The sequence below is a fragment of the Hippoglossus hippoglossus genome, chromosome 15, assembly GCF_009819705.1.
Source record: "Hippoglossus hippoglossus isolate fHipHip1 chromosome 15, fHipHip1.pri, whole genome shotgun sequence".
NCBI classification, from domain to species: Eukaryota; Metazoa; Chordata; class Actinopteri; order Pleuronectiformes; family Pleuronectidae; genus Hippoglossus; species Hippoglossus hippoglossus.
In genome coordinates this window covers 4468179-4493079 of record NC_047165.1, presented here as the reverse complement: position 1 = coordinate 4493079, position 24901 = coordinate 4468179, and the positions used below count along the sequence as shown (strand labels likewise).

At 41.3% G+C, this 24901-nt stretch overlaps 2 protein-coding genes and 1 long non-coding RNA gene across 6 annotated transcripts in view; all 3 read right to left on the bottom strand.

The window, feature by feature from the left end:
- Positions 1 to 1064: 1064 nt before the first annotated feature.
- On the bottom strand, positions 1065 to 7093 carry LOC117775086 (solute carrier family 22 member 7-like). The gene is made up of 13 exons (XM_034607923.1): positions 7053 to 7093; positions 6827 to 6952; positions 6366 to 6744; positions 5502 to 5605; positions 5157 to 5311; positions 4836 to 5004; positions 4579 to 4702; positions 4390 to 4499; positions 3769 to 3983; positions 3203 to 3311; positions 2629 to 2839; positions 1585 to 1626; positions 1065 to 1549 (listed from the first exon to the last, which is right to left on the bottom strand). Exons 3-12 carry the CDS (start codon positions 6741 to 6743, stop codon positions 1618 to 1620), a joined length of 1584 nt encoding a protein of 527 aa, XP_034463814.1. The 5' UTR covers position 6744; positions 6827 to 6952; positions 7053 to 7093; the 3' UTR covers positions 1065 to 1549; positions 1585 to 1617.
- An 8182-nt stretch (positions 7094 to 15275) lies between these two features.
- LOC117775706 lies at positions 15276 to 16463 on the bottom strand. Its single transcript, XR_004616305.1, has 2 exons — positions 15981 to 16463; positions 15276 to 15708 (listed from the first exon to the last, which is right to left on the bottom strand). It is a non-coding gene; the product is annotated as an uncharacterized LOC117775706 (long non-coding RNA).
- Positions 16464 to 16843: 380 nt separating this feature from the next.
- epas1b (endothelial PAS domain protein 1b) overlaps positions 16844 to 24901 on the bottom strand; it is a 40709-nt gene continuing 32651 nt past the window's right edge. For all 4 annotated transcript variants that reach the window (XM_034609066.1, XM_034609067.1, XM_034609069.1 and 1 more), the window contains exons 9-16: positions 24671 to 24879; positions 24382 to 24590; positions 24048 to 24161; positions 22711 to 23228; positions 22210 to 22306; positions 21930 to 22023; positions 21600 to 21767; positions 16844 to 21048 (exon numbers count right to left, since the gene is read on the bottom strand). In XM_034609066.1, the coding sequence (XP_034464957.1) occupies positions 20897 to 21048; positions 21600 to 21767; positions 21930 to 22023; positions 22210 to 22306; positions 22711 to 23228; positions 24048 to 24161; positions 24382 to 24590; positions 24671 to 24879 (1561 nt within the window). In that variant the 3' untranslated portion in view covers positions 16844 to 20896. The remainder of the gene's footprint in view (positions 21049 to 21599; positions 21768 to 21929; positions 22024 to 22209; positions 22307 to 22710; positions 23229 to 24047; positions 24162 to 24381; positions 24591 to 24670; positions 24880 to 24901) is intronic.

Genomic DNA, 24901 nt, shown 5'->3' with positions numbered 1-24901 from the left:
CTGTAGCTACGGTTACACCTCGCATCCAAACTACTCTGGAGTTCTCAAGCCCATAAAACGTAAAGTTGTGTAAATGCTGCTGGTCCCATTTAGGTTTGAAAACTCAGGGGGTTATGTTTTAGTCTGGACGGAGAAATAAAGATGAACGGAGACCCAGACGCCCACGTTCTCTTCCTGATTGGTTCTTATCAGTCACATGACTCGACTACGAGCGGTGAATTCAAAGCATTGCTAACACTCACTGTCAGGAAGTAACAGTTCCACCTCGTGGTCAATCCAAAAAAAGAAATCCCTGCTCTTACTTTTCACCGTCACTGTTCCTCGTTCACAGTATTTTCTGTAACTTTCATGTGACTTGTACATTTCAGATGTTTTTACATGTTATCTCTGATATGGAGCTGAAACACTCATTTGGATGGAGATTGTTTTAGATTCAAAACCAAAACGAATGAACCAGTGCTCTGCCTGAACCGACATTATGGTTACAAACACCATGTCAGTCCCACCAGAATCTCACCAAGTTTGTTAATAAATCAAAAGATCAGAATTTGCAGCCACTTTTACACAAAAATCATGAGAAGCTTTTCCACCGTTTGTCTTTGTAACGGGAAAATACAACACATGCCCATTCTTTAGATCCTTTACATTTTCACACCACCACTCAGGGCCATTAAATTCTATTTGATCCTATTCTATTCTATTTAAACCACAGCCGCAGTTCGGTGCTCACCCTGTCTTCTGTTCATGTTCACTTTTAACTTGGCCTTGTGCCGTAGAAGGGAAGAATAACAGGAGCAGTGACGTATGTTCGTCTCAACAGTTTTGGTATAAAAGCAGAGCTGCACTTTACGCTCTCAGTGAAGGACGGCTTGTTGTTGAGCGTCCTGCAGGTGTTTAATAAAACTAGAAAGACTATTGTGGACGATTCCGCTGTTTTCCAGATAATCCCGGAAAACTACTGGCTGTAAGCTACTGTTTCCCCACAGTGTTACCAACCGACTGACTGACCAACAGACCATCTGACCAACTGACCAACCGAACAACCAACCAACTAATCAACCAACAAATCAATCAACTAACTAACTGACCTACTGATCAACCAATGAATCGCTCAGTCAATCAATCACACTCTATTTGAATTGTGCTTTTCATACAATGTAACACGCTTTACAGCATAAAAGTAATAAACATGATAAACTTCCACATGAACTGAGCAAAACAATATTAACAGGAAGTGAACAAGCGCTGTGAGGTGAAATGAGGCAGGGAAACCAATAAAGATAAGATAATAAAATAATAAAAGTGGTGAGAAACAGATAACGATAGAATAATACTAATAGTACTTAAAGTCAGACCAAAGTCCACACTTACAGGATAAAAGTATTTCTAATACTTTAGATAACACTTCTGTTACCACTATTAAAATTTAACAATATGAAATCCATTGCACAACAGTCAGCGGCGGCGGCCAGAAAATATATTTGGCTCCAAGGTCACAGTTCAGTGTGAAGTGTTCGAGCTCAGCGAACACAAGTGTTGTACTTGTGTCATCACTGTTAACTCTCTGTTTGGGTTTTTTGATTCCAGGAGAAGTTTTCCGCAGAGTGAGAGGAGATGTTATTTCTTCTGAAATGAAAGAAAACATTTGAGAATTTATCATATTGAATATTTCTACAAAAGGAAGTTTGGACGCTGTATAAAACCTAAACATTAATTGTTATGGATGTTTTCTGGAAGCTGGTGAAAGGAGAACTCAGGCAGCAGCTGATGTATTATGCAGAAGGTTTTAATGTAGATCTGATGCATCAATGAGACCAGAAGGTGAAACAATATACAAACGCTAACAGAGCAACATGAGCAATTGTCACCCACAAGTCTGAAGATGTCTCCCACAGCATCCCAGTATATCTTCCGTCACCCATTCTAACAGCACATCCATGAATGGCCAGAATTGCTGTCACTCTCTATGTTACATGTAGGTGTTCGCATCCTATTGGATAGTTAGATATGAAAGTCCCTCAACGTAAACACTACAATGCATCGTTAGTTGGTCCTTTATCTATAACCTGACCTTTGGCGCTGGTTAAAGAGAGAAGGGAGTATCTGTGGAGTTTAGACAGGCACTGTTCTCCTGTACAGATATGATGTGTAATTTACAATATACATAATATATAGTGGCATTTACAGTTATGGGTCACAACATTCCTCAAAAGTAATAATTAACAAATCCTGTTTGTCACAAAGATAAGAGAGTTAATGTTCAAACGGATAAACTATATTTAAATTGTAATTATTCACTGATTCTGAACTTTTGCTTTCTGTTTTTTATTTTTTTGAGTCCAGAGTACAACAAATCTCTGACTCAAATGAGAACAATAAACTAGTTAACATTTAATGGTTCTTAAAAGCAGAAGTTAGACAGTACATGTGTTAATGTTACTGTGTCAGTCGACTCTTCAGTCATACCCCTGGTAATTTTATTTTGAAATAGGCGACAGTTTAAACATAAAAAAAGATCCTTGTGTCCCTCACACATATTGTTTTAAACCTAATCCAGTGATCTTATAAGGTTCATTGTGAGACGACATTCAATCTAAATTCATTTTGTTTCTTTGGTGCATTGTTTACCTGGCTCCGCTCCTCCACTTCCTCAATGGTCTCCGGCAGCTTCACGCTCAGAGTCTCCGGGAGCAGCAGCGCCGCGAGGCCGGACACGACGGCCACAGAGCAGATGATGATCTGAGGAAGAAGAGTCCACACGTCCTCCAGCAGCAGGATGAGAGGAGCAATGGCGACGCCCAGACGACTCATGAAGTTGGTGTAGCCCAAACCATTTTGTCTGGAGAGAGAGAATTTAAATCATAAGAATAAACAGGATAACATTATGTCACCCTCAGTATGACTCTGTAGTAGGCTCAGGACTTTTTTGACCCTGATCCCCCTTCTTGTTCCACGTTATACGATTCAGTGTCGTCTTAAGCGGCCCAAAGTACATAACAAAATGCAAATCTAAAGTTTTTAGCAGCAGTTTAAACTTTTCTTAGCATTTTTCCCCAATTTCTCCAGTTTTTATAATGTTAAGATAATGTTTTAACCTCCGACATCATGTAAAAGTCCTGTGGGGCATGTAGCACAACGAGCTGGAGGGTAAAACACAATCCTTATTATGAAATAGGGTCAGATTAATGAAACGGTAACTGACCTGAGGACAGTCGGGTAAAGCTCGGTCGTGTAGAGGAAGACGGTCGTGAAGGCAGCTTCCGAGAGACCTTTTCCGAGAATAGCAACGACAGTGCGCACGTGCCACAGATCTACAGACAACAAGACCACGAGATAAGTGTGTGGCTAAAACCTGTGAAGGTCGAGTAATATTACAAAGTTTAGAAGGTAAGTTTTTAATGTTTTAGTAAAGCAGACTGTTTGAGCCTCTTCTGCAGAAACTCTCACCCTCAGTTTGACAAATGACGTCACATGACTGCGAACAATATATATTATTGCCATACTCCATGAACCAACCTTTATTAAAACATGTAATACTCTGTAGTGAATACACTGTACTAGAACTGTAAATAGAGATGAAAGACATGAGACCGAAATATCTTGATTGCCCCCCGGTGGCTGGCTGCGGTATAGATCATAAACTCGGCCTTCTGCATGTTAGCAGATGGGACATGGACCAAACTAAATAAATGTTCGTCAAAGTTGGTTTCTGTCATTTTAGGTAGTTCTTATCACACTGATGTTTGCTCTGACTCTGTGCGTTCTGACCTTTTGGAAGGAAAATGTTGATGGCGAGGCAGATCCCCGTCAGTAACAGCGTCCCCGATTGACATTTCCTGCGTCCGATGATGTTGAGGATGAAGTAGACCATCAGCTTGGCGGGAACTTCGATGGCTGCATAGATGAAGTGCGTGAGGTACATGTTCAGTCCAAACCCGCCGATGTTCATACTGATTCCGTAATACGTGGAGGCGACTCCGAACCTGCAGAGAACAAAGACGTCATCATCGTTTGTTAATCTCAACAAGTTCAGATCCTCCGACTTGTACAATTAAGCTTTTCTATGATTTCTACATCTATGATGACGCCACCTTAATGCTCCGTCTTCAGAAAACATGGCCGACCGTGAGACAAGGAGGAAACTCTTCAGTTTAATAATGGTAGAATTATTTAATTTGTGTTTGAACTGTGTTTAAAGTAAATATCAGCTGTTACTTGTACGTGTTTACCTCTGCACTGACTCTTTGATTTTATTTGTCTTCCATACACTGATATTTATATATTATGTATAAGGAAATTAAAACAGACACAAAAGTTTAAATACATATATTCTGATGGAACTAATATTAAGTTTGGTACCGTGGTCATTTTAATTTGTGTGATACTCACCACACAATCCCAGTTATCAGCGTTATCTGTCTCATCTTCGGCGTCTTGATCAGATCAAGGTAACCGTAGCTCTTTTTGTCTTTATCTGGGTTTTCAATGTCGCAGAGAGTCTGAACAGAGACAGAGGAGTAACTTCCTCAGTTGTTTAATCACAGGATGAGGACTTAAAGAGTTTGAGCCGACACTCACCTGCAGTTTGAATTTGGTCGACAGTTTTGGTCGGTTGTTGATCTTTGCACATCTGTCGAGGTAAACCTGAGCTTCCTCCACTTTACCGTTCACTAGAAGCCACCGAGCAGATTCAGGAATCCACCTGCAGGCACATTCAAGTCATCAGTAATCAGTGGACACATCAATCAGGACCAAACTAAACATTTCATTTGACTCAAAACGTCTGAAGTAATGTGAGAGAAATGTGGAAAACGTTCTTCCTGAGCTTCGCTTACCACCAGGTCAAAATTGCGAAACCCAGAGGAGCCGTAACCGTCATGATCAGATGCCGCCAGTCGTTCACCAGATAGGCAAAAGCAGCCAATAGCATGTTCCCAACCGACCAGGACAGGCTGCCGATCACGCCGATGAACGACCGGTGGTCTGTGTCCACCCACTCAATGGCTGCAGGGCGTGAAAAGACAAAATATATGAAAAATAATGATTTTAAGTAACAAAATGGTTGTTCTGCAACATTCTTCTTGCTTTAATGTTGATTTCACTTTGCAAACTTTACAGATACAGAATCTGAACCTATTTTTAACGCGTTAACTTACTTAGAACCAATGAATTGATGCCGATTCCCGTCAGGCCGAACCCGGTGAGAAATCTCAGGACGGCGAACATGACGTAGGAGTTTGCAAAAGCGCTGGCGTAACTGAACACCAAGGACATGACGTACGAGGCCAGGAGAATGTTTCTCCTTCCATACCTGGAAAAAAAACAAAAAGGAATCACAGGTAAATTCATGAAGAGAAATCATTTTGTCGTCACAGATATAATTTCAACAGTTACAAAACAGATTCACTTAAAACTGACAAAGTTTATTGAACGTGTGAGTTTTCTTTTTCATTGACATTTGATCTATTCAAATTTTCTGTGAGCAGTTTTTAAACATGTACTTGTCACAGAGGTATCCAGTCGCTATGGCTCCCATCATCACGCCCACAAAGAAGATCGTACTCGTGGTCTTCGTCAAACTTTTACTGTCACAGACAAGGTCCCACTGAAAGAAGCAGAGAGAAGGTGTCGTTTTAAGTTGTGGAAAACTAGAGGCTCACTTCAGATGCTCGGTTTCATCTTTAAAACAATATTTAGTTTGAAATGATTCTGATGGTTTGAGTCTGGACGATCCAAACGTTTTTTCTGGATTCAGATTGTGGATCCTGATTATCTGTTGCATGTGCCTTAAATCCGTGTCATTCTCAAATTTCTTTTAATTGTTTCCCATTGTTTTTCATTTCATACAAGGGACGTTCTCCACCTTGTCCTATGTTCTGAAATGTGTTTCGAAAGGTGCTGTATGGATAAAGTTGATTATTTATTGTTATTACCAGGAGCGTCTCCAGGGGCTTTGGGGGCCCCAGGCAAACAGGACCCAGGGCCCCCCCCCCCCCCCCGCCCACAGTGCAGACCGTACATACAGATAATAATCGTAAATTAGTCTTTTAAGTTCACACACACATCACACACACACATTTAGATCTTTGAGTCTCTAAACGACCTCTAACATTACGAAGCTTTTAGCAGAAAGGACAGGGGGCCCGGTCATGGGGCGTCTTACTGTGGTGTCGTCGCGGTAACTGATCAAAGAATTTAAAGTGGTTCCCACTAAATTGTCGTTGCTGTGTACGAATTTAATCAGCCGTTCTGTGGAACCCAGGATATTTATTACCTGCTCTTACGTCACTGTTGCGACCCCCCTGCTCGCTACAAGTCCTACAACACAAAGTTAAAGACTGATTTTAAGAAGTCAGTGGTTGTACCTCTGTTGCCAGGGTGGAGGTGAAGGTGGAGTTGTCGTAAACCCATCCGCTCTGACACGGAACCGTGGGCAGCTCGGCGCCGGAGCCGTTGGATAAAAGATGAAACTGAGGCTCAGTGAACATCTCGCAGGACTTGGGGGCTCCATCGTCCCGCAGCGGGGCGCTGACGACGAGTCTTTGTTCACGAGTTAGATTTGTGAAGAGATCTCCGTCATCCAGGCTACTGAAGTCACAGTGATGAGGAGGCACGGCGCCGATGAAGATGTTCAACAAGAAGTGACAGGGGATGACGATCCGAGGGGTGCAGAGCATGATGATGAGGAGGATCTGAAAAGGCCCGAAGCCATTGATCTCCTCCAGGATATTCTCAAACTTCATCCTGAAGAAACGATTTAGATTTAAAGCAAAACTTGAAATGAAGCAAATTTGGATCAGATGAAAACAGAATTAAAATGTCTCACCTGGTTTATAAACTGCAGAACCTCGGACTCTGCTGAGACTGTCCCTCGTTCTGTGAGCTCAGCTCTGCAGCTCAACATCAGCCGAACTGATCCTCACCCTGTGCATCACCTTTGGACTTTGTTAGGCTGTCAAATATTAAAAGTTATAAACGTTACACATTGTATGTGTTTAACACCCTCAGCAGAAGGTGTTTGGGTGAAAATCAAGAAAGCTGCTCCCACAGACAAACCATCCGGTGTAATCTTCGTTTTCTGGATCACGTAAGAATCCAGAAGTCGTCGGTTTCGTGAAAACACAACTTTCTGCTTGTTTAGGGGAAAACATTTGAATTTCATGACACAAGCGATGGGAATTTATTCAAATTTTATAAAAATGTTCAGCTTGACCCAAAGATGAACTGATCAGATTTTAAAGGTCATAGGTCAAAGGTCACGGTGGACTCACAAACAACTTTTCGGTCTCTTTTATATCACCATAAGTCAAAAACAGCAAAATGTCTTGCAGTAAAATATAAGTAAGATAATATCCTGAGCTACAGACTCAGACATTTGTGTTGTCACATGCAGCCACTCAATTTCAGGAAAACGTGTGGACTTCACTTCATGTCGGAAAGCAACTTGAGAGTCACAGCTTCAAATGTCAGAATCAGGTCCAGCAGGTTGAAGAGTGAAGCTGAACTGTAGATCAGTTAAACAGACTTAGAAGTCATTGAAAACCAGAGTTTACAAAGTTACACATTTACACTTTAACTCTGTAGAAACTCAGAGTTAAAGTGAGAAGAAGAGAAACATTATCAGACGTGAAGGTTTAAAAATCAATTGTCTCCTGCAGGATGTTTGTTCAGGACAGTTTTACCGTCAGAGTCGACTGAACAACCTTTCATCCTGAATACTACACTGATCCTCTGATGTGAGATAATGAAGAGTGATGATCACGTTCTCACTTCTTAATTAATCTCCACATGAGAAAACCAGCTTCTGAATATATAACTAGCTTCTGTCTTGATAGGAGCCGAGAGGAACTGACAGTTTCCCCGGCTTTGATATGATCAGTACTTCACTTCTTTGTTCAACAGTGTGTATGACAAATGTTTCAAAAGCTGGATGATGAATAAAGTTTTTTTAATTCTTTAAACTAGTTATTTAAATCCAACTTATAAAGCATTTAATTTAAAAGCATCTGTCTGTGTCTGAGTTTGATGATGATTTTTATTTATGACTTTATCATGTTGTTGACTGTAGCATTTTAAAAAATGTATTATTTTATTTGTTGTCTCAACTCGAAACCACAAACCTTGAAAAGTCATAAATTAATTTCTATCTGCTCTGACGGGTTAAATGATTTTTATCTGAAAAGATATTTTTTTTATTGTTTGATTTATCATTTTATCTCATGCTCATCCATCACAGATGTGAGATCAGTGTCCGTTTAGCTACATTACACGTGTACGACCTCTAGATGGCGACAGAGCTTCACCCTAAACACTGGTTGGGACCCTTTTCCAGTATGAACGGAGGGTTTGTGATTATTTCTCCATAAGGATGAAAAAGTGTTTATTTCAAGAAAAAAACGAGTCTGCAGAAAACGCCTCAAATTCCAAAGTAAAGATCCATAACAGGAAAATCTGTATAAATGTACAAGCACAAGATAAAATAATTTAATTTTGATTAATTTCCTCTTGAATGATAAGCCTCTGGAGAATGTGGCCCCTGAACTGGGACACAACTTGTATTCGGGGCCCGAACCTAAAAGGCTCAGTCCCCGAGCTGCTTCACATTTTATTCATTCTCACTGCTCTTATACAAGAATGAAGACGAGGAGCCAAGAAACGAAGTAGTAAAATGAAGTAAAATAAAAATGCTCAGTATCAGAAAGCAGCTCCGTGTTTGTGATGTAACCTGCAGCCACTTGCATCAGCGAGTGAAGCGGCTTTTACAGAGCAACGCCTTAAAGGTAGTAAAGTAAATTATGACAACACAAAGTGGGACAAAGGTTTACAGACGTCTTCGACAGTCTGCAGGAGGAGCTGCTGCAGCGTCGGAGCTACAAACAGTGATTCAGAAAACCTGCAGGGGATATAAGGATGAAGCAGCTGCTGTTACTGTAAAGACAACTTCCTTAAAGTGATTCTTAAACCTGATGGACACCAACGTAAAGATGATGTGAGGAGTCCTGCACGAGCTGCAATCAGAGGAAACTCACAGAAGCGGGAACACTAATCGACTGCAGCTCTGGTTGTGATACGATAATCCTCAGTTAGGAGATGTTTCCAAACTCAGATCTAAAGTTTTACATTATTCTGTCTCATTGTGCATCAAATTAAACTCAGAACTGTCTCTGACTGGACTGAACAGCTGAAGAAAAGGAGCCCAGCACATTGAGCGACCTGCAGGAAGCCACAGTTCTCTGTAGAGATGATGAACCGACCAACCATCCAGATGTTTACGCCGCTCAGACACCTGAGCAGAAATAAGTTCAGTCTCTGAAGACGCAGGATTTCTGTGTGAAGGTAAATGACAAAAACATAAATTACACAATGTGGCACAAATAAAGACACTCACAGGACTGAGGGTGAATCTATCTTTATTCTAAACTGAATCAACCAAAGGGCTGGTGGGTAAACTTAACAGTCAAAATGAAAACTATTAATATAGGATATGATGCATTAAAGCTGCAGGACACCGCTGCTTTAGACTTTCTATAAGTTAAAATGGTGCAAAACTAATTTAGTCAATCTTCAGTTTGTAATAATTGACTTACAAATTTAAATCGTTTGCACAACTCAGTGTCAGTTATCAGGCTGTAATAATGAAAATAAACTGTACATGCCAGTGCTGTCGAGATCACATCTGTCTCCTTCAAATAACTCACAACATTGTGCACACACACACACACACACACATGCACGCACACACATACACACACACACACACACACACACACACACACACACACACACACACACACACACACACACACACACACACACACACACACACACACAGAGGAGGAGGTTAAACATTCTCATGAGAAAGCTCATGTTTACCCTCCGGAAGCTTTACAGCCTCAACTGTCTGCGGCTTTAAACACAGAGGAGGATGAAACACCACCTCTGCCATCTGTGTGTGTGTGTGTGTGTGTGTCTGTGTGTGTGTGTGTGTGTGTGTGTGTGTGTGTGTGTACTGTGCACACAGGAAGTGCTCTCGGGGGTCGCAGAGCGGTTAGAGTGTACATCGACAGACGCAGGGTGGAAAGGTTGCTGGGATCAGAAGATGGCGGCCGCCTGGTGTCAGGAGAGTCTGACGGTACTGAGCTGCTCATAAATCAATTTATACTCGAAGAAACAGAGAAACTGAATCACCAAATATTTGAATGATAAATCAAATGTTTGTTTAATTTATATAACTTTAAACCCTTGGAAACTGTTTTAATTTTTTACTTTATATATATATTTCATATTATTAAACTTGATCAATTATTTTCAGCTGCAGCATTTTGCAGCTTGAGAGTCAAACATGTCTGTATATTTGTAAATCTGTGCAGGACGTCCCTTCCTCTCTATATTTGCTGATAGTGAATACTCAGCGCCGCTCTCTCTACCTCGTCCTATCAGAAGACTTATTTTTGTCTTCAGTCGGACTCAAGTGTCCTGACGGGGTCAGAGGATGATTGAGTAACGATTGCATAACCTCTTTGTCTTTGTGCAGAACAATCGCTGAAAACACAATTCTGTGCAGGAGAGCCTCGATTGTATTTCTGAACGAATTCCCACAGAAGCACAAAGAGCGAAAAACAGACACTCGACAATCAGTTTGTCAATAATTACGTGATGTAACAGATCCATTGTGTTATTGTTCCTAGAGTCGCCCACACGTCAGGATTCTGTCGACTGATGCGTGAAGGTTCGGTGTCACGTCTATAAACGGTCAGAGAACCAGTCCAACCAATCAGAGGCCTGGAAAGGAGGAATGTGCATCTTCTAATCTGCTCAGTGTTGGTCAGGGTTTCTGTGGGGTCTCAAACAAATTAATAATCTGAATTTGAGTCCTTAAAAAACCTTAAATACCTAAAAAATATGACTTAATAGATGTTAAAAACATGTAGGTAGGTCTTAAGTAATGTCAATGTTCATTTAATGCTACTTCCATCATGATTTAGAATAAGTTCAATGTTTTTGTGGCATGAAGAGTTCTTCTCAGGCCCCATCTCTCCACCAAGTGAAGTGGAAATCAATTAAGTTTAGTAAATCAAACAAACTACACACACTCAAAGATATTAGTCTTCTAATACGTGTTAAAGTGTTAAAGAAAGTGAAAAGGAAAGAAATCCTGGATCCCTTTGTTCAGATCCACTTGAAAATGTCACGAGTTCCCAATTCAGTCAAAGCTGCACCGAATTAGGTGGAGGCGGGGTTTATGATCTATACTGCAGCCAGCCACCAGGGGGCGATCGATATGATTTGGCTTCACTTTTGAGTGTAGGCCATCTTTATTAAGAGCCAAACATTTGCCTTGTTTTGGGTTTGACTCTCTCGTCCTCATCCTCTGGCGCCACCAACTGTTTATCTTCACTCACAAACATCCTCCTCTGGGGACCTTGACTATCTCTGTGTTTAAGGGACGAGTTCATCCACTTTAAGCTTCTTTATAAAACGATGATCACTTCTGACGGCCGCCGTGATTTTCACTTCACTCAAATAAAAACACAGGAAACTGATACAATACAAATCTTTGAGTGTCTCTCTCATGTGCTGAATCCAAACTGAGTCCGACTCTAACATGGGAAACTGGTTGTTTGTTTACAGCTGCGTCGGCGGGTCAGTCCCAGTCGGAGCAGCTCGGTGTCCTGGGATTGGACGAGAAACGATACAAACTGTCCCTGGATGAGTTTATTGGACAATCGTCTGGAGACCCGCTCAGGTCCCAGAGGACGGACGCACACACGAGTGGACAGACGGTTTGTAAGATAACTTGATAACTTCCAGACAGAAGAAGTTTTCACCCCAGTACCTTTGTTTGTTTGGTTGTTTATCAGCAGGATTAAGCAAAAACTACTGAACTTTCTTTAACACTTCCACCAATTTCCCAGAGAATAGTTCATGGATCTTGATTAAGAAAATCAGACACATCAAGGAGACGGATATCTGGAGCCTGTTTTATGAACTCACATGGGAAACGTCCAGAAAATAGTGTCCGGACGTTTCCTGTAGTTAGTGTTTCTCATGTGAAGCAGCAGCAGGATATTGTTCCGGGTCCGACTCGTTCACAACAACAGGAACATGTGTGGAACATCCAGGCGAGGGGCGGAGCCTGTAGAGCAGCAGGAAGTCAGGACATGACGTATAAACTCTGCTGTGGAAAGATCAGTGTTGTTGTTTACAGCTCATCCACACCGGCGTCGGCCCTCATCACCAAAAGCTCTGGAACCTCCTCGTGTTTCCAAGTCGATGTCTTCGTCTTCTACGTGTACGGCTCCTCTTCTTCATCCTGAGACATTTGTGTTCTTCCAGTTTCACGTCCGCCACGTGTTAGAAACCTCATCAACACGTCCACTCGCTCACTGGGAAGTTAAGTAAAATAGAATCAATGATAAATACTGTTCTGTTAAATCACTTTCTTGTTTTTCATAATTCAAATCAGTTTTAAACTATTTGTGTGTGTGTGCACAAGTTTGACATCACGTGCACAATTAGTTTTTTTATTGTCATCACATCACATCATGCATCTAACCCATGCTGACAGAAATGTTTACGCAAAATACATATATATTTCAAAAACCTGCATCATAGATTGTAACAATCATATCGACATATTCACACATTTGTAGAAAACAACCAAAAAGAAAATACAATTACATGTAAGTGAGACAGAAAACAGAAAAAGAGAAGACCTCAGTAATGGTTAAGTCCATGTTATAGATTATTATGATGTGTTGGTGTTGTACAGAAACAACTGAGAGGTTCAGATTGAATTAAATCAGTATAATGTTGCTTTATGCACTTTACATGTGTAACAGTCATCAAAATAATAAAATTAGTCATACACAAAAGTTTTTGATGCAACAAGTTTTTCTACAGCAGTAACTAGGTGGACATTATTCACAGAGGAAGCAGCTCGCTCCCAGACGCCGGTTCCTGCCATTTACATCTCCCCCATGTTTTTCCTGACTCCCCACCTGAAGGAAACAAAAGGCTGAAACACAGGGACGTGAGGTGTGTGTGTGTCTGTGTGTGTGAGTATGTGTTGCTGTGTTTACCTGTGTGTGCGTATGCCCAGGTTTGGGTTCCTGTCATCCTGCAGAGGAAGGAAGGTTGATTTCTGGCACCAAACTTCACACCACCCTCTGCCAGCCATTTCCCCAAACCACCATTGTTTTTTTATTCCCACATGTGCGTGGGTATTTCTTAAAATTGAGCTTTTCCTCCTCCATTCTTCAGGGGAAAATAATTATAAATAATCTCCGTCCGCATGAAAATGCAAAAACACCGGTCTGGTCGGAGGTGATATAATCGTGACCATGAAGCTGTAATGATCTGAAAAGAAATTCTGCTTCCGTTAACTGACGACAAAAGAAATATTGTGTTATCTCTGTTTATACGACAAAACCGAAAACAGCTTTTCTGAAAACAACAAAACAGATCTAAAGTTATTCTCGTTTTTATAGGATCCTGTTTCTCGGATATTAAACTTCCGTCAGCCGTCGTCTTTTCGTTGTGCTCTTTTGAGTTTTATCTAATTGTTTCAGGCGCTTATCGAAGGATTCCAGTTACCGTGATTTCTACCTGGACTATGAAATACCTATAAATCCTTGAACGTTTTTAAAACATGGATTTTATCGTATCACAAACTGTTATAGCGTGTTTGTTTCCTTTGCCTCTGCTACAAACACCAGAATGTACAGAACCTGAGCGAGAGGCCAAAGGTCAGAGAACCTGAGTCTCTTTCTTTTCCAGTTTCCATCTATTTATGACAAAGTCTTTCTCCTCATGAAGACGAGGACGTGCGTCAGCGTCCAAACACAAACATCGAGCACAATAACAAAGGTGGAGATGAGGCTTTGAAATGTGTTTTCTACAGAGCAGACGAATATAAAAAAACGTGTCAATGGAAAACATGAGCATGAAGGAAAATTCACTTATTTAAAATAACTTCCACAGAAGCTTGTAAAGATCCACAACAGATCAATTAGCAGGACAGACACCTGCAGCGTTAATTCCTATATAATGTTAATATATTATATTATAAAATAGATTATACTGAACCATGAGAAAATCACCAGCACCGGAAAAGCTCTCATTCAATCATAGTTGACTTGATTCAGGTTTCAGACTCTTTGGCTTCACTTTTAAGAAGCTGTCATGTCGTCCATCTTTATTATTAAGTGGTTTCTCACTACTGCTCTGTCTGTTTTAAACCTTTTCTGGGAAAGTGGATCAGACAAAATTCTCCTCACAAGTATGAACCTGATTTTGGTCCCAAAGATACAATTATAAATACACACACACACACACACACACACACACACACACACACACACACACACACAGAGTGAGTTAAGAAAACAAGGGAGGAACAGAAACCACAGAACAGGCCGTTACAGAATGTTCTTCAATTAACGTGTTTGAAACGCCTGAATGATCCTGAACTCAACACTGTTCTGGCTGCAGTACAACTCTCACACACACACACACACACACACACACACACACACACACACACACACACACACACACACACACACACACACACACACACACACACACACACACACAGTTGCATCATGTGCAAACATGAATAAACACACTTGCCGGTCTGAGGATTACTTTAAATTGGTTTAATGAGGTACAGGGTGAAACCTGCACCAGCTCATGAGAATGTACCTCAGGAGCGGAAATTAATTCAGATTCACTGTATATATTAATTTCATGGGACTTTTACTTCACTGAACTTAACATTTATCTAATAGCCGTTTTTTTCACGTTTTATATAGACAGGTTTTCTAGGTTAACTGACAGCAATGCTAACACTTGGCAAAGGAGTCCCACAAGGCTCTGTAATCGTACCTGTTATATTACAAATGCTTATTTCATGCTGAAGATTTATTTGATGTATTTTCTGTTGTGGGAGATGTTTTAAAGGATATAACATTAGTTCACTCTGAGTTTCACCATAAAAACAATATAATCAAAGAGAAACATTTCATTTATAGAAATAGAAGCCAGACTGAAAATCACAACATCAACGTCTGCAAACATAAAAAAAAAAAAACTATCACACAACAGCTACTTGTGCTCATTTAATTTGTTGATAACAAAATAAAAAAGATGTTTATAAAATTATTCATAATTTCCATCATCACACTCATTTATTAAAAGAAATTAGTTTTATTCAATCTTATCAAACAAACCTGAAGATAAAATAAAATGGAATGAACCACACATGAAGCCGATGAGGGAGGGTAAGATCAGTTATGCTTTAATAATAAGATCAGTGCAGAAACACAAACTTCTTATCAGGTTAAATTCCCCATATAGTAATAACAATGATAACAGTATATGATAATAATAAGATCAATATGAAATTTATGCATATTTAAAAAATGTAGAATCAGCTAATAAAACTGTTTCACAACAGATGTAGCAGAACATGGATCCCATCAGGAAAAACTAAACAAGACAAGACGCTGATATTTGTGTTTAAAGAAGACGAGCAATGAACAACTGAAGTAAATCCTGGAACCTTTTATCGTCTCTCTTGTTTTCGGAGGAACACCCTTCAGGCAGCACAGCGTGATGAGCACTAGAACTGGTGACACACCCTCTAGAGTTTAAGTAGAGAACTGCAGCCCCGCCCACTGCATCGGTTTCACTTGTCGTTTAGTTCTCATAGATTTTTCTCAACTGTCGTTATTTTTACTTTTGTGAACAGCTGAGAACTGCTCTTGATTTTTAAAGTTAAAATGGTAAGATTTACAATTTCTTTTTAATATTTCCTATAATTCAAAGTAAAATTGTCACATTTCTTAACAAATGTAACAAATTAACGTTAAAAACTACACTTCCCATGAAGGTTTAACATAAAAACAGGCGTCTTTATTGGCAACCAACATAACTTTTTGAATTTTCAAGGCAAAGCTAAAGGAGCAGAAACTAACTTTAAAAAGTGGGCGGGGCTTCTCCTCTGCCTACAGTTTTATTTTGAAATTCGACTTCCCTCTCTCCATCTCTTTCCACATACATGAACACAATTAGCTAAAAACATCCGTGTTGAGGTGCTGTTCTTCTTCTACGCACACGCGTATTTCAAGACTTTTAACATTTTCCTAAAAACCTCTTTCGTCTCCAGAAACTGCATTTAGCACTTGAACAAAAAATATTTCTATATATCGTGATGTAAAGATACAGTTAAAATAAAAGATGATTTGACCAATTGGGAACAATTTAAAGCTTCATTTACAGGCTTTTTATTATTTAAATATGAACAACTAATATATAAAAAATGGCTACTTGTCTAAAGTAATTGCACATGAGAGAAAACAAATAGATTTAGTTTAGTGAAAGTGAGATGGAGTGAGAGGAGAAACAGAGGAGTGAACAGATGTGCGTCAGTTTGCAGACTGAGCAGGATTCATCTCTTCAGGTCGTTCGTCTTTTCAGTTTTCCTTCAAAATCAAACTCATCAAACTGTTTCTCTGCTCTCATCCCTCTCACATAACACGTGTCTCTAATCCTACTCAACATATATTTTTTTAATTCGTACAACCTGGATTTAATCTGACTTTTAGTCACTAATTTCATTATAGACACAACAAAACTGCAACATCAGTTTGTTTTTCACTTATTTCTTACACTGAGAATTTAGTTGAAACTAAAACTGGGCAATAAAACATATAACATATAACAAAAGTCCCATGTATATCATGTTAATGTATTGTGCAAACACATCATTATACCTAAAATATATCTTTTAAAATCTCTTCGATATTGATCTGCATCACCTGGAGTTCAAGTCGGTTAAATGAGTGTTGTGCTTGGATCGAACTCTGCAGCCTCCTCTGACAAATAATCTCCCTTTATTCCATTAAACCTAAAAAAAAACCACGAGCAGCTTCATCTACACACAGACTGTTCGGTCGTGCTGAATGAATCCATTTCCTTTAAAAACCTTTTAGTAAAATTTGACTCTTCATCACCAGGGGATCTATGATGGGCTCTAATGGGTTCTACTCGAATCTATGAGGGTTCTACTGTCACTGTGAAGAGGCTACGGAGGATGTTCACTACAAAGCCTGAGGGTTTATTATGAAGATTAACCAACTGCACCCCAGAATCTCTAATTGTGGTTTATAATTGGACGATTATCATGACAATTGGGTTAAAAAACAGTCAAACAAACTTCAGGAGATTCAGTTAAAGTGTAGACTGGAGTTTAATGAGCTAATTCAATTTAAAACTTGGGGAAACAAAGGGAAATTTAATCCAATTTATCCATAAAATGACACTTTAACATGTTATTTTCGGATAAGATGCAATATTAGTTTTGGATAATCTTCAATAATACTCCCCTCATATATGAAGGATGTCGTCTAAAGGTTGCAGGAAACAAGCTGTGCTGCCGAAGGGTGAACTCCTCATTTTAAGGCACATTATAAAGATTAAAATCAACCGTATAGAACATTTCAGCGACGTAAAGCAGAGAACAGCGTTAGTGGATCCACCGGATGGAAGAAAAGTTCAACACATGACACATACGTGGTCTAAGAAGCAACTGGAAAACTATGTGATTAATCATGTGGCAACTTTATCCTCTTAACAATATTCAAAAATGCTACATATCTGGATAGTGAAACTTAAAACCCCCCCCCCCCCCCCAGATATTTATCTTTTAATCTGAGCATTTCAAAGCAAGAACAAAAAAACGTTACTGGCCAGCAAACAGATCGGATACAAATTTAGGGATAAAACTCTGAAGGGAAGAATAAAAAATAAAACACAACACGGAGACGGCACGAGAGGAAAGAGCACGACGAGGGATCAGCGCCGGGACAAAGTACCAGGACACAAAAACACTCTTCAACATTAGCTTCAAATACGTAACATATATGTGCACAAAGCTCTATGGTTCATAGAAGTGGTCACCACACGACGACAGATACCTCAAAGGAAGAGCGAGAAACACACAGAGAGAGAGAGAGAGAGAGAGAGAGAGAGAGAGAGAGAGAGAGAGAGAGAGAGAGAGAACAGCTGCCGACGTTACTCATCGACATGTGAAAACATTGCGTGGTAAATATCATGTGTCATGATTCTTGTCATCGTCTAAGAAAAATACAAACGTTCCACTTCACAGGCTGCTGATTCTGACATGTTCACACCCAATGAACGGTCTAATAGGTGCGTGATTCTACATGACACGGTTAGTGCAGCGGTGAACTCAGCGGTGACCTCTCCTGTGCTTTTTCATCTAAAAACCGAAGAGGCGTTAACGGTAAACCATCGTTTTAGCCTCTGATTGGTCCAGTCGTCCTCCTGACTTCTCTAATTCTCTTCTGATTGGCTCGAGTGGCTTGAACGCCCCCAATAAATATCCTGCAGCTGGATTTAAGGTGCACATTTTAGATTATTAACTACAAATCAACTATTCAAACGCACTAGGTAAACACGTGTTTCTGCTCATTTCTGTGAAAATGAAGGACAACGCTCTGAGTTATATTCTTAGAAAAGAGACATGAGCAAAGGAAATTAAGGAAAATATCATTTTTCAGTGTAAAATGTAAGTGAAGCTGCTTCACTAATATATAACTTTCATGTTTTTGTTTTTAGGACAATTTGAAATCTTTCATTTATGTTGTTCCATCCTAATTTTTTCTAGACTCTGAACATCTCCACTGAGGCTCACTGTCGCTGCCTGAATCTGCAGAATATGAAGATAAATAACAACATGTAAATCTATAGAATAGGTAAAGAGCCCAACACATTTAAACAGGAGAGGTTCCACTTCCTGTGCACACACCTGCTGTTTCTTATTGTTTCCTGTTTAGCGTGACACATGTGGGTGTGTGTGTGTGTGTGTGTGTGTGTGTGTGTGTGTGTGTGTGTGTAATCCTGCAACATATATAATCCTGTGCGTGTCGACCAGGCTGCTTTTGTACATGCTATGAGTTTAATGAATAAGGCGATAGCTTTGCTGCTGACTATATCAACTTTATCACATTTTGAAATAATAATAATTGCACGATAAGAAAAAAACCCTGTAGTCACACGAGCTACTTACCCGACTGAGAGGTAAGAAGAAAAAACAACAATTTATCAATATTCCACTTACAGTAGAGTACTTGTATTGCAATATATGTTTATTAGTGTGTCTTCGAGATAGACACAAAAAATAAAATAATCTGGTAGGTAAATAAAAAAAGCAGTATTGATATGGTAAAGTGTCGATTTGGATGAAATAACGTGGGCAGATTCGATAAAAGTTCAATAATAGACGAACTGTAATAACTAAAAAACACTAAGTCATGCATGTGTGTTTAACAGATGAATTACGTCGTGTGCACCAGTTTCTGTCGTGAATCAACAAACTCGACGTCACGGTGACGAGAGGCGGACGATCCCGTTTGTGAATGTTTGTCTGTAATGGTGAGAAAGACCTGAGCAGAGAGAGGTGTCATCTTGGATTCTGCTTATTGATTCCAGATTCTTTTCAAGAGAGAAATGAAATCCAACTATTTAAAAAACTTTAAAACACATTTTATTCTGGAAAACGTTCGTTACTTGCGTATTGTCCCGAGATGATAAAAGTTTCATGTCATTTAAAGGTTTTATCTCTTCTGACGTCTAATTACCATTAAAAATGAAGCTAAAGCCTCTTTCACACGATTTTCAACTGGATTTTCAACTTATTTTGGAACTTTCTGACAATTAATTCAATCTTGTGTGTAAATCACCAAATCATAACACGCATAAGGCACTTTGAGGAAACCTTCGAAAAATATAGAGAAACCCAACAAGTTCCCACGACGACAAACGTCCCAGATCGGAGACAAATCGGCTTTCAGCTACGTGTCCACTCTTTAAAGTTGGATTCGATATATATGTCGCCTCCTCTGAGTAGATTTTTCTATCAGGCTGAATATCAAGATAAATCTGTGACAACTGCAACAACTTTTACACAATTTTAAGTAATTGTGAGTCAAGAATTTAATGAATAAAATCCACTGCTACTACAACAGATTAAATTCTGGCGATCGCTGCACTGCCGTGATTAAGACGTCGTCTTTTGGAATCAACGAGCAGAATCAATATTTAGTAAAAGAATCCTCAGTTCTTATTGATTTTAAAATGGCTACAATTCCACTTGTTCCAGTCGGAGCCTCGAGTCCGAGCCGAACAAGTGGTCTGGGTCTAATCGCTGGTCCGATAAACTCAGAGTGTCGGTAGTTTGATAACAATAATCCTCTCAGAGCTAAATGATAAAGAGACGTAAGGCTGAGCTGCATAGAGTTCATGTCAGGGTGTCGCTCTGCGGACGAGACGGATAAGACACAGGTCGTAGGTTTGAATCCCGTGCCTACATGGCTGGTCGTGGCATGTGTGCATGTGTGCATGTGTGTGTTGTGTGTGTGTGGCTGCAGACGTTCGGCCTTTAAGGCAGATTGTGTGTGTGTGTGTGTGTGAATCTCACACCTCTAATACCCTGTTTACACCAAAAGACCCGAGTTTATCCTGCGCGTGTGACCAGAGTCGACCTGTGACCTCTGAGGAATCACAGTGTCAAGACGTTTGAACACACGACGCAGGTCAGGCATTGTTTTAGAAAATTTACCCACATTGACCTTTTTTCACCCACATCGTCTGACACGTGTGGATTCTGTTTACAGATCTACAGAGTGGACAGAGAGTCGGTGAAAGGAGCTAAATAAGGCAGGACGTGGTTATGAGCACATTCCCTATAGGTAGCTTAGCCTCGGGGCTCTCAGGGGCCCGGAGGTGTAAAATGTAGGTCTCAGGCTGCAGGCTGAGGTTCAGGGCTGGGATTAAGTCTGGGTCTACGGTGGGGTTTGGATCTGGGGCTCTAGGTGGCCTGGTCCAGGGCTCTCAGCAGGTCACAGCCCTGGAGGAGGTGCAGGTTCCCCTGCAGCGGCACGTTGACCTCGCAGTCGTAACGGGTCAACTCGGGCAGACAGCAGGGCTCGAACGAGGGGCCCAGCAGACGACTAGCTATACCTGGAGAGCCACAGAGAATTAGTGTCAGGGATTCAATACAAAAAGACAAAAGACATTCGCCAAGGTAACAATTTTATCAAGTAATTTTGATCCGTTACATGAACCTCAAACATGTATTTTCTCAACAAATTCAGCCAGATTTGGGCCTTTTCCCCTTAAAAATCTATTTGTTTCAAGACATTCTCACAAATGAGTGTTTAAATCACAATAAAATAAAACTACACTTTATTTTACGACAGAACTTTTTGTGTGGGGGTTGTACACCTTGTTTCCATCCATGCTCGTCCAGACTAATAAAATATATGTAGTGACGTCTAATTTAACTAGAAACCTCCACCGAGGTTAATGCCCGATCTCGCCACATGTAACCAGCGTTAATTATCTAAACCTTCTTTTGACTTTGATTGAATTCCAGATGAAATGACTTGATACAGAGTTTTATTGCATGTTTGTGTCAGCAAATGAGTCAGAAAACAATCTGCTTCACGTTTTTCAGGAGGCACAAACACTAAATCAGGGGCTTTATGGTGGATTGGATTGGCTCAGCTCACCCTCGGCCTTGTTTGAAGGCAGCAGGTTATAATCGCTGTAGTTGCAGCTCTTCCGTGTGAAGACTTTCTCGTTTGTGCCTCCCATCCCGTTTCCTGGGTACTGGGACTTTCTGTGCTGCTGCAGGGAGCTGAGACATGACGACATGCTGCCGGGCAACATCCTCGACTCTGAGAGACGAGAGCCAGAGGTTACAGGTACAACTCTCTCTCTCTCTCTCTCTCTCTCTCTCTCTCTCTCTCTCTCTCTCTCTCTCTCTCTCTCTCTCTCTGTGTGTGTGTCTGTGTGTGTGTGTGTGTGTGTCTGTGTGTGTGTGTGATGGATGCCTGTACCTGCCAGTGATCCTGTGCTGAGGGAGCGATCCATGGTGACACAGTTCTCACTCCTCATCTTCTTCCACATGAGTTCTGACGCCTTATGGTCGCCCTGCAACACACGGACAGATAATTAGGACAATCCATTCAAAGGAAACAGTTTTATTAAAGTACAGACTATTAAAAAGAACCTGTATTATCAAGGCCACAGGATCGATCAGTCACTTGGTTTTATTTATCTCAAGTAAGTGAATTTTTATCCTTATGTGGAAATGTTGTCATTATGATGGAAACTCACCACGGTCATCTGGGTGAAGGAGCGCTTGATGCTGTTGTTCATGGCCACTCTGGCTGGACTCATGTCTCTGTAGGCTTGTACAAAATTGTCAATGGACCTGCACAGGGAACACAATCAACATTTATATGACATAAACATGTTACCTCTGTCAGAAGAAAGAACCAGGATCAGGATTCTTCAGAGAATAATTAATCAGACGTATTTAGGGGACTGATATTTATGAGTGTAGTTTTAATGCAGATCCCAAAATCTGGATCTAGTGAATTTAAACGTGGTTTCATTAGAGGACTGTTGGGCCTCGGTGGAGGTTTAATATTACTGGTATAACTTTTTTAGATCTAGATCGATTACATATCCTCTGCGAGGTTCATAGGGTTCTTTCTTGGCCCATGTCTCATCAAGTTTAATAGTTTTTTAATCCTGCACACAAACAGACGTAATTAAGAATTCACCACTTTACTTGTTTTTACTCTCTTGTTTTAAACGTAAATGTTACATCACCTCTGCTTCTGCATGTGATGGGGCATGTTCTGTTGGCAGGACGGGAGCGTCTCTCCTGACACACTGTCCAGCAGGTAGGACTTGGCTTGTGGCTGTTGTTGGTAGGTTAACAGAGGGTCCGGTGGCCACTGCAGGTTCTGCCTACCACCTATGGAGGACAGAGGGGTGCTTGCAGGGGCCTGGTACGGGGGATTCAGCATGTGGCCCATCATGTATGGCACCGCGTGGGGGTTCATCGTCCCCTGGCCGGAGCCCCTCTTCTCCCCCGTAGCCCAGGATGCAGCCTGATAGTGGCCCTGGGTGTGCGGGGGCGAGGACAGGGGCTGGAAGAGACTGGTGATGTTGCTGAAGCTCTGGTGAGGTGACTTCCGTGTTTGTGGATTGCTGCTGCCCATGCACCTGGCTGGACTCCCCTCCCGGGACTCGGACTCTGGGACGATGGGGTGCAGCTGGAAGTCCTCTCCGTCCATCGGGATGTAAGGAGCCAGAGTCTCCAGGTCCAAGTCAGTCAAGTCCCTCTGGGAAACCGAAAGACGACATAGATTGAGCATATTGAAATCGATTGTAAATTGTTCTTCTGTTACTGCACAATTATAGTGGTTGTATTTCAGAAATTTGGATTGTTTGAATAATTAATTAATACTTTTGGTTGTTTACTAAAACATTGTGTTTAGTTGCGGTACGAGCAAGAATCGCATGTAAACACAACCTGCAAGTTTGTGCCCAGAGAGGAGATAATAGTGGCTTAAGTGCCAACAACTGCTGCATTGTACCTGCTGTGGAAACGCCCGAGAAGCCAAAACCATGACCACCAGGGGGCGCTCACAGCTCAAGGAATTTCCCGGTCTCCCCCAGGAGCTGTGTCTGGATGTCATTTCCAGTGCTACCTGAGGCTGACCTGCTCGCTCGGGTCGGTGACAGGATCTGTCTCCGGTTGGTTTCATTCTCAACGCTGATTGACTTTCACGCTTTGCATCGTGCAAATGTTTCGTTCAAATTCAAATACTTCAACAAATAAAAGCCCGGTCACACTTGTGCGAAGACAAAAGAAATATTGTTGGTTCCAGTCAACCAAAGTTGAACTCTGTGATTTACTCCATTGCATCCATCTCGTCTAAATCAGCTTTGCATTTGGTGTGAATGCACCTTTAAACGGCTTAGAGAGAAAAAAGTTGCACTTCAAGCTTCTAAATGTTTAAATAACGTTGTATTCCGTGTAACCTACTGCTCTGTAAAAAATATTAACACAATGTCCTGGTCAGAGTTGATCCAAAAAGACCAGGCCTCATCATTACTGCTGAGACCAAAGCATTAGAACAGGATGAAGAACAGGTCACCTCTGTGTTTGCAGGCTTGTTGCTGCTCTCTGTGTCCAGAGCGAGCAGCTTCTCCGTCAGCTCCACCTTCAGGTCGCTCTCCACCGAGCTGTAGTAATCACCTGGGCTGCTCGGCTGAACGAGGAGAGAACAGAGGAGAAATTAGTTTTAACAAAGCTGCCATTCACTGCTAAAAGCCTGTTCTGTCCAAATCTCCACCCCCGTTATTCTCACACACACTGCCCAGTGTAAGTGACCTTTAACCCCCCCCCCCCCCGGCCTCACTGAACACAGAGAGAACGGACCACGAAACAAACGCCACCAGTCCCGCGCTCGCTAACTCATTACTCCTCACCGTGGAGCAGCTGCTGAGGCTCGGGGTGGCGCTGCCCGGCGGCGGGTTTTGCTGCACGGTGAATGTTGCAGCCATGTTCGCCAGGTCTCCTGGAGCCGGAGCCGGGGTCTGGCCTGATGCCGGAGCGGCGGGCTTGTGGCTCTCGCTGCCCCAGGATGGAGGTCCTGGAGGGAGCATGGCTGCAGTGGACACCTCGAACTGAGGACGACCTGCGGACGAAAAACAGAGATTGTGACAATTAAAATGATGTGACAAACATGTTTAGCTAACGACAGAAGTCAGTACAGACCGAAGTCCAGGGAAACGATGGTGTCCCCGGGTGTCGGAGCCAGCTGAGCCAGGTCCTCCGGCTCCTCTTTGAGTTTGGAGAAGAGGTTGTCTCCAGGCTCTCCGGTCACACCTGCGCCTCCTGCAGTGAAGAAGCTGCTCATGTGATGCGGCTTGAACAGCGACTCCGTCTGCTCCAGGGAGAAAACCATGGACTTCTCCTCAATGTCACTGCAGGTGGAAGAACATAAAA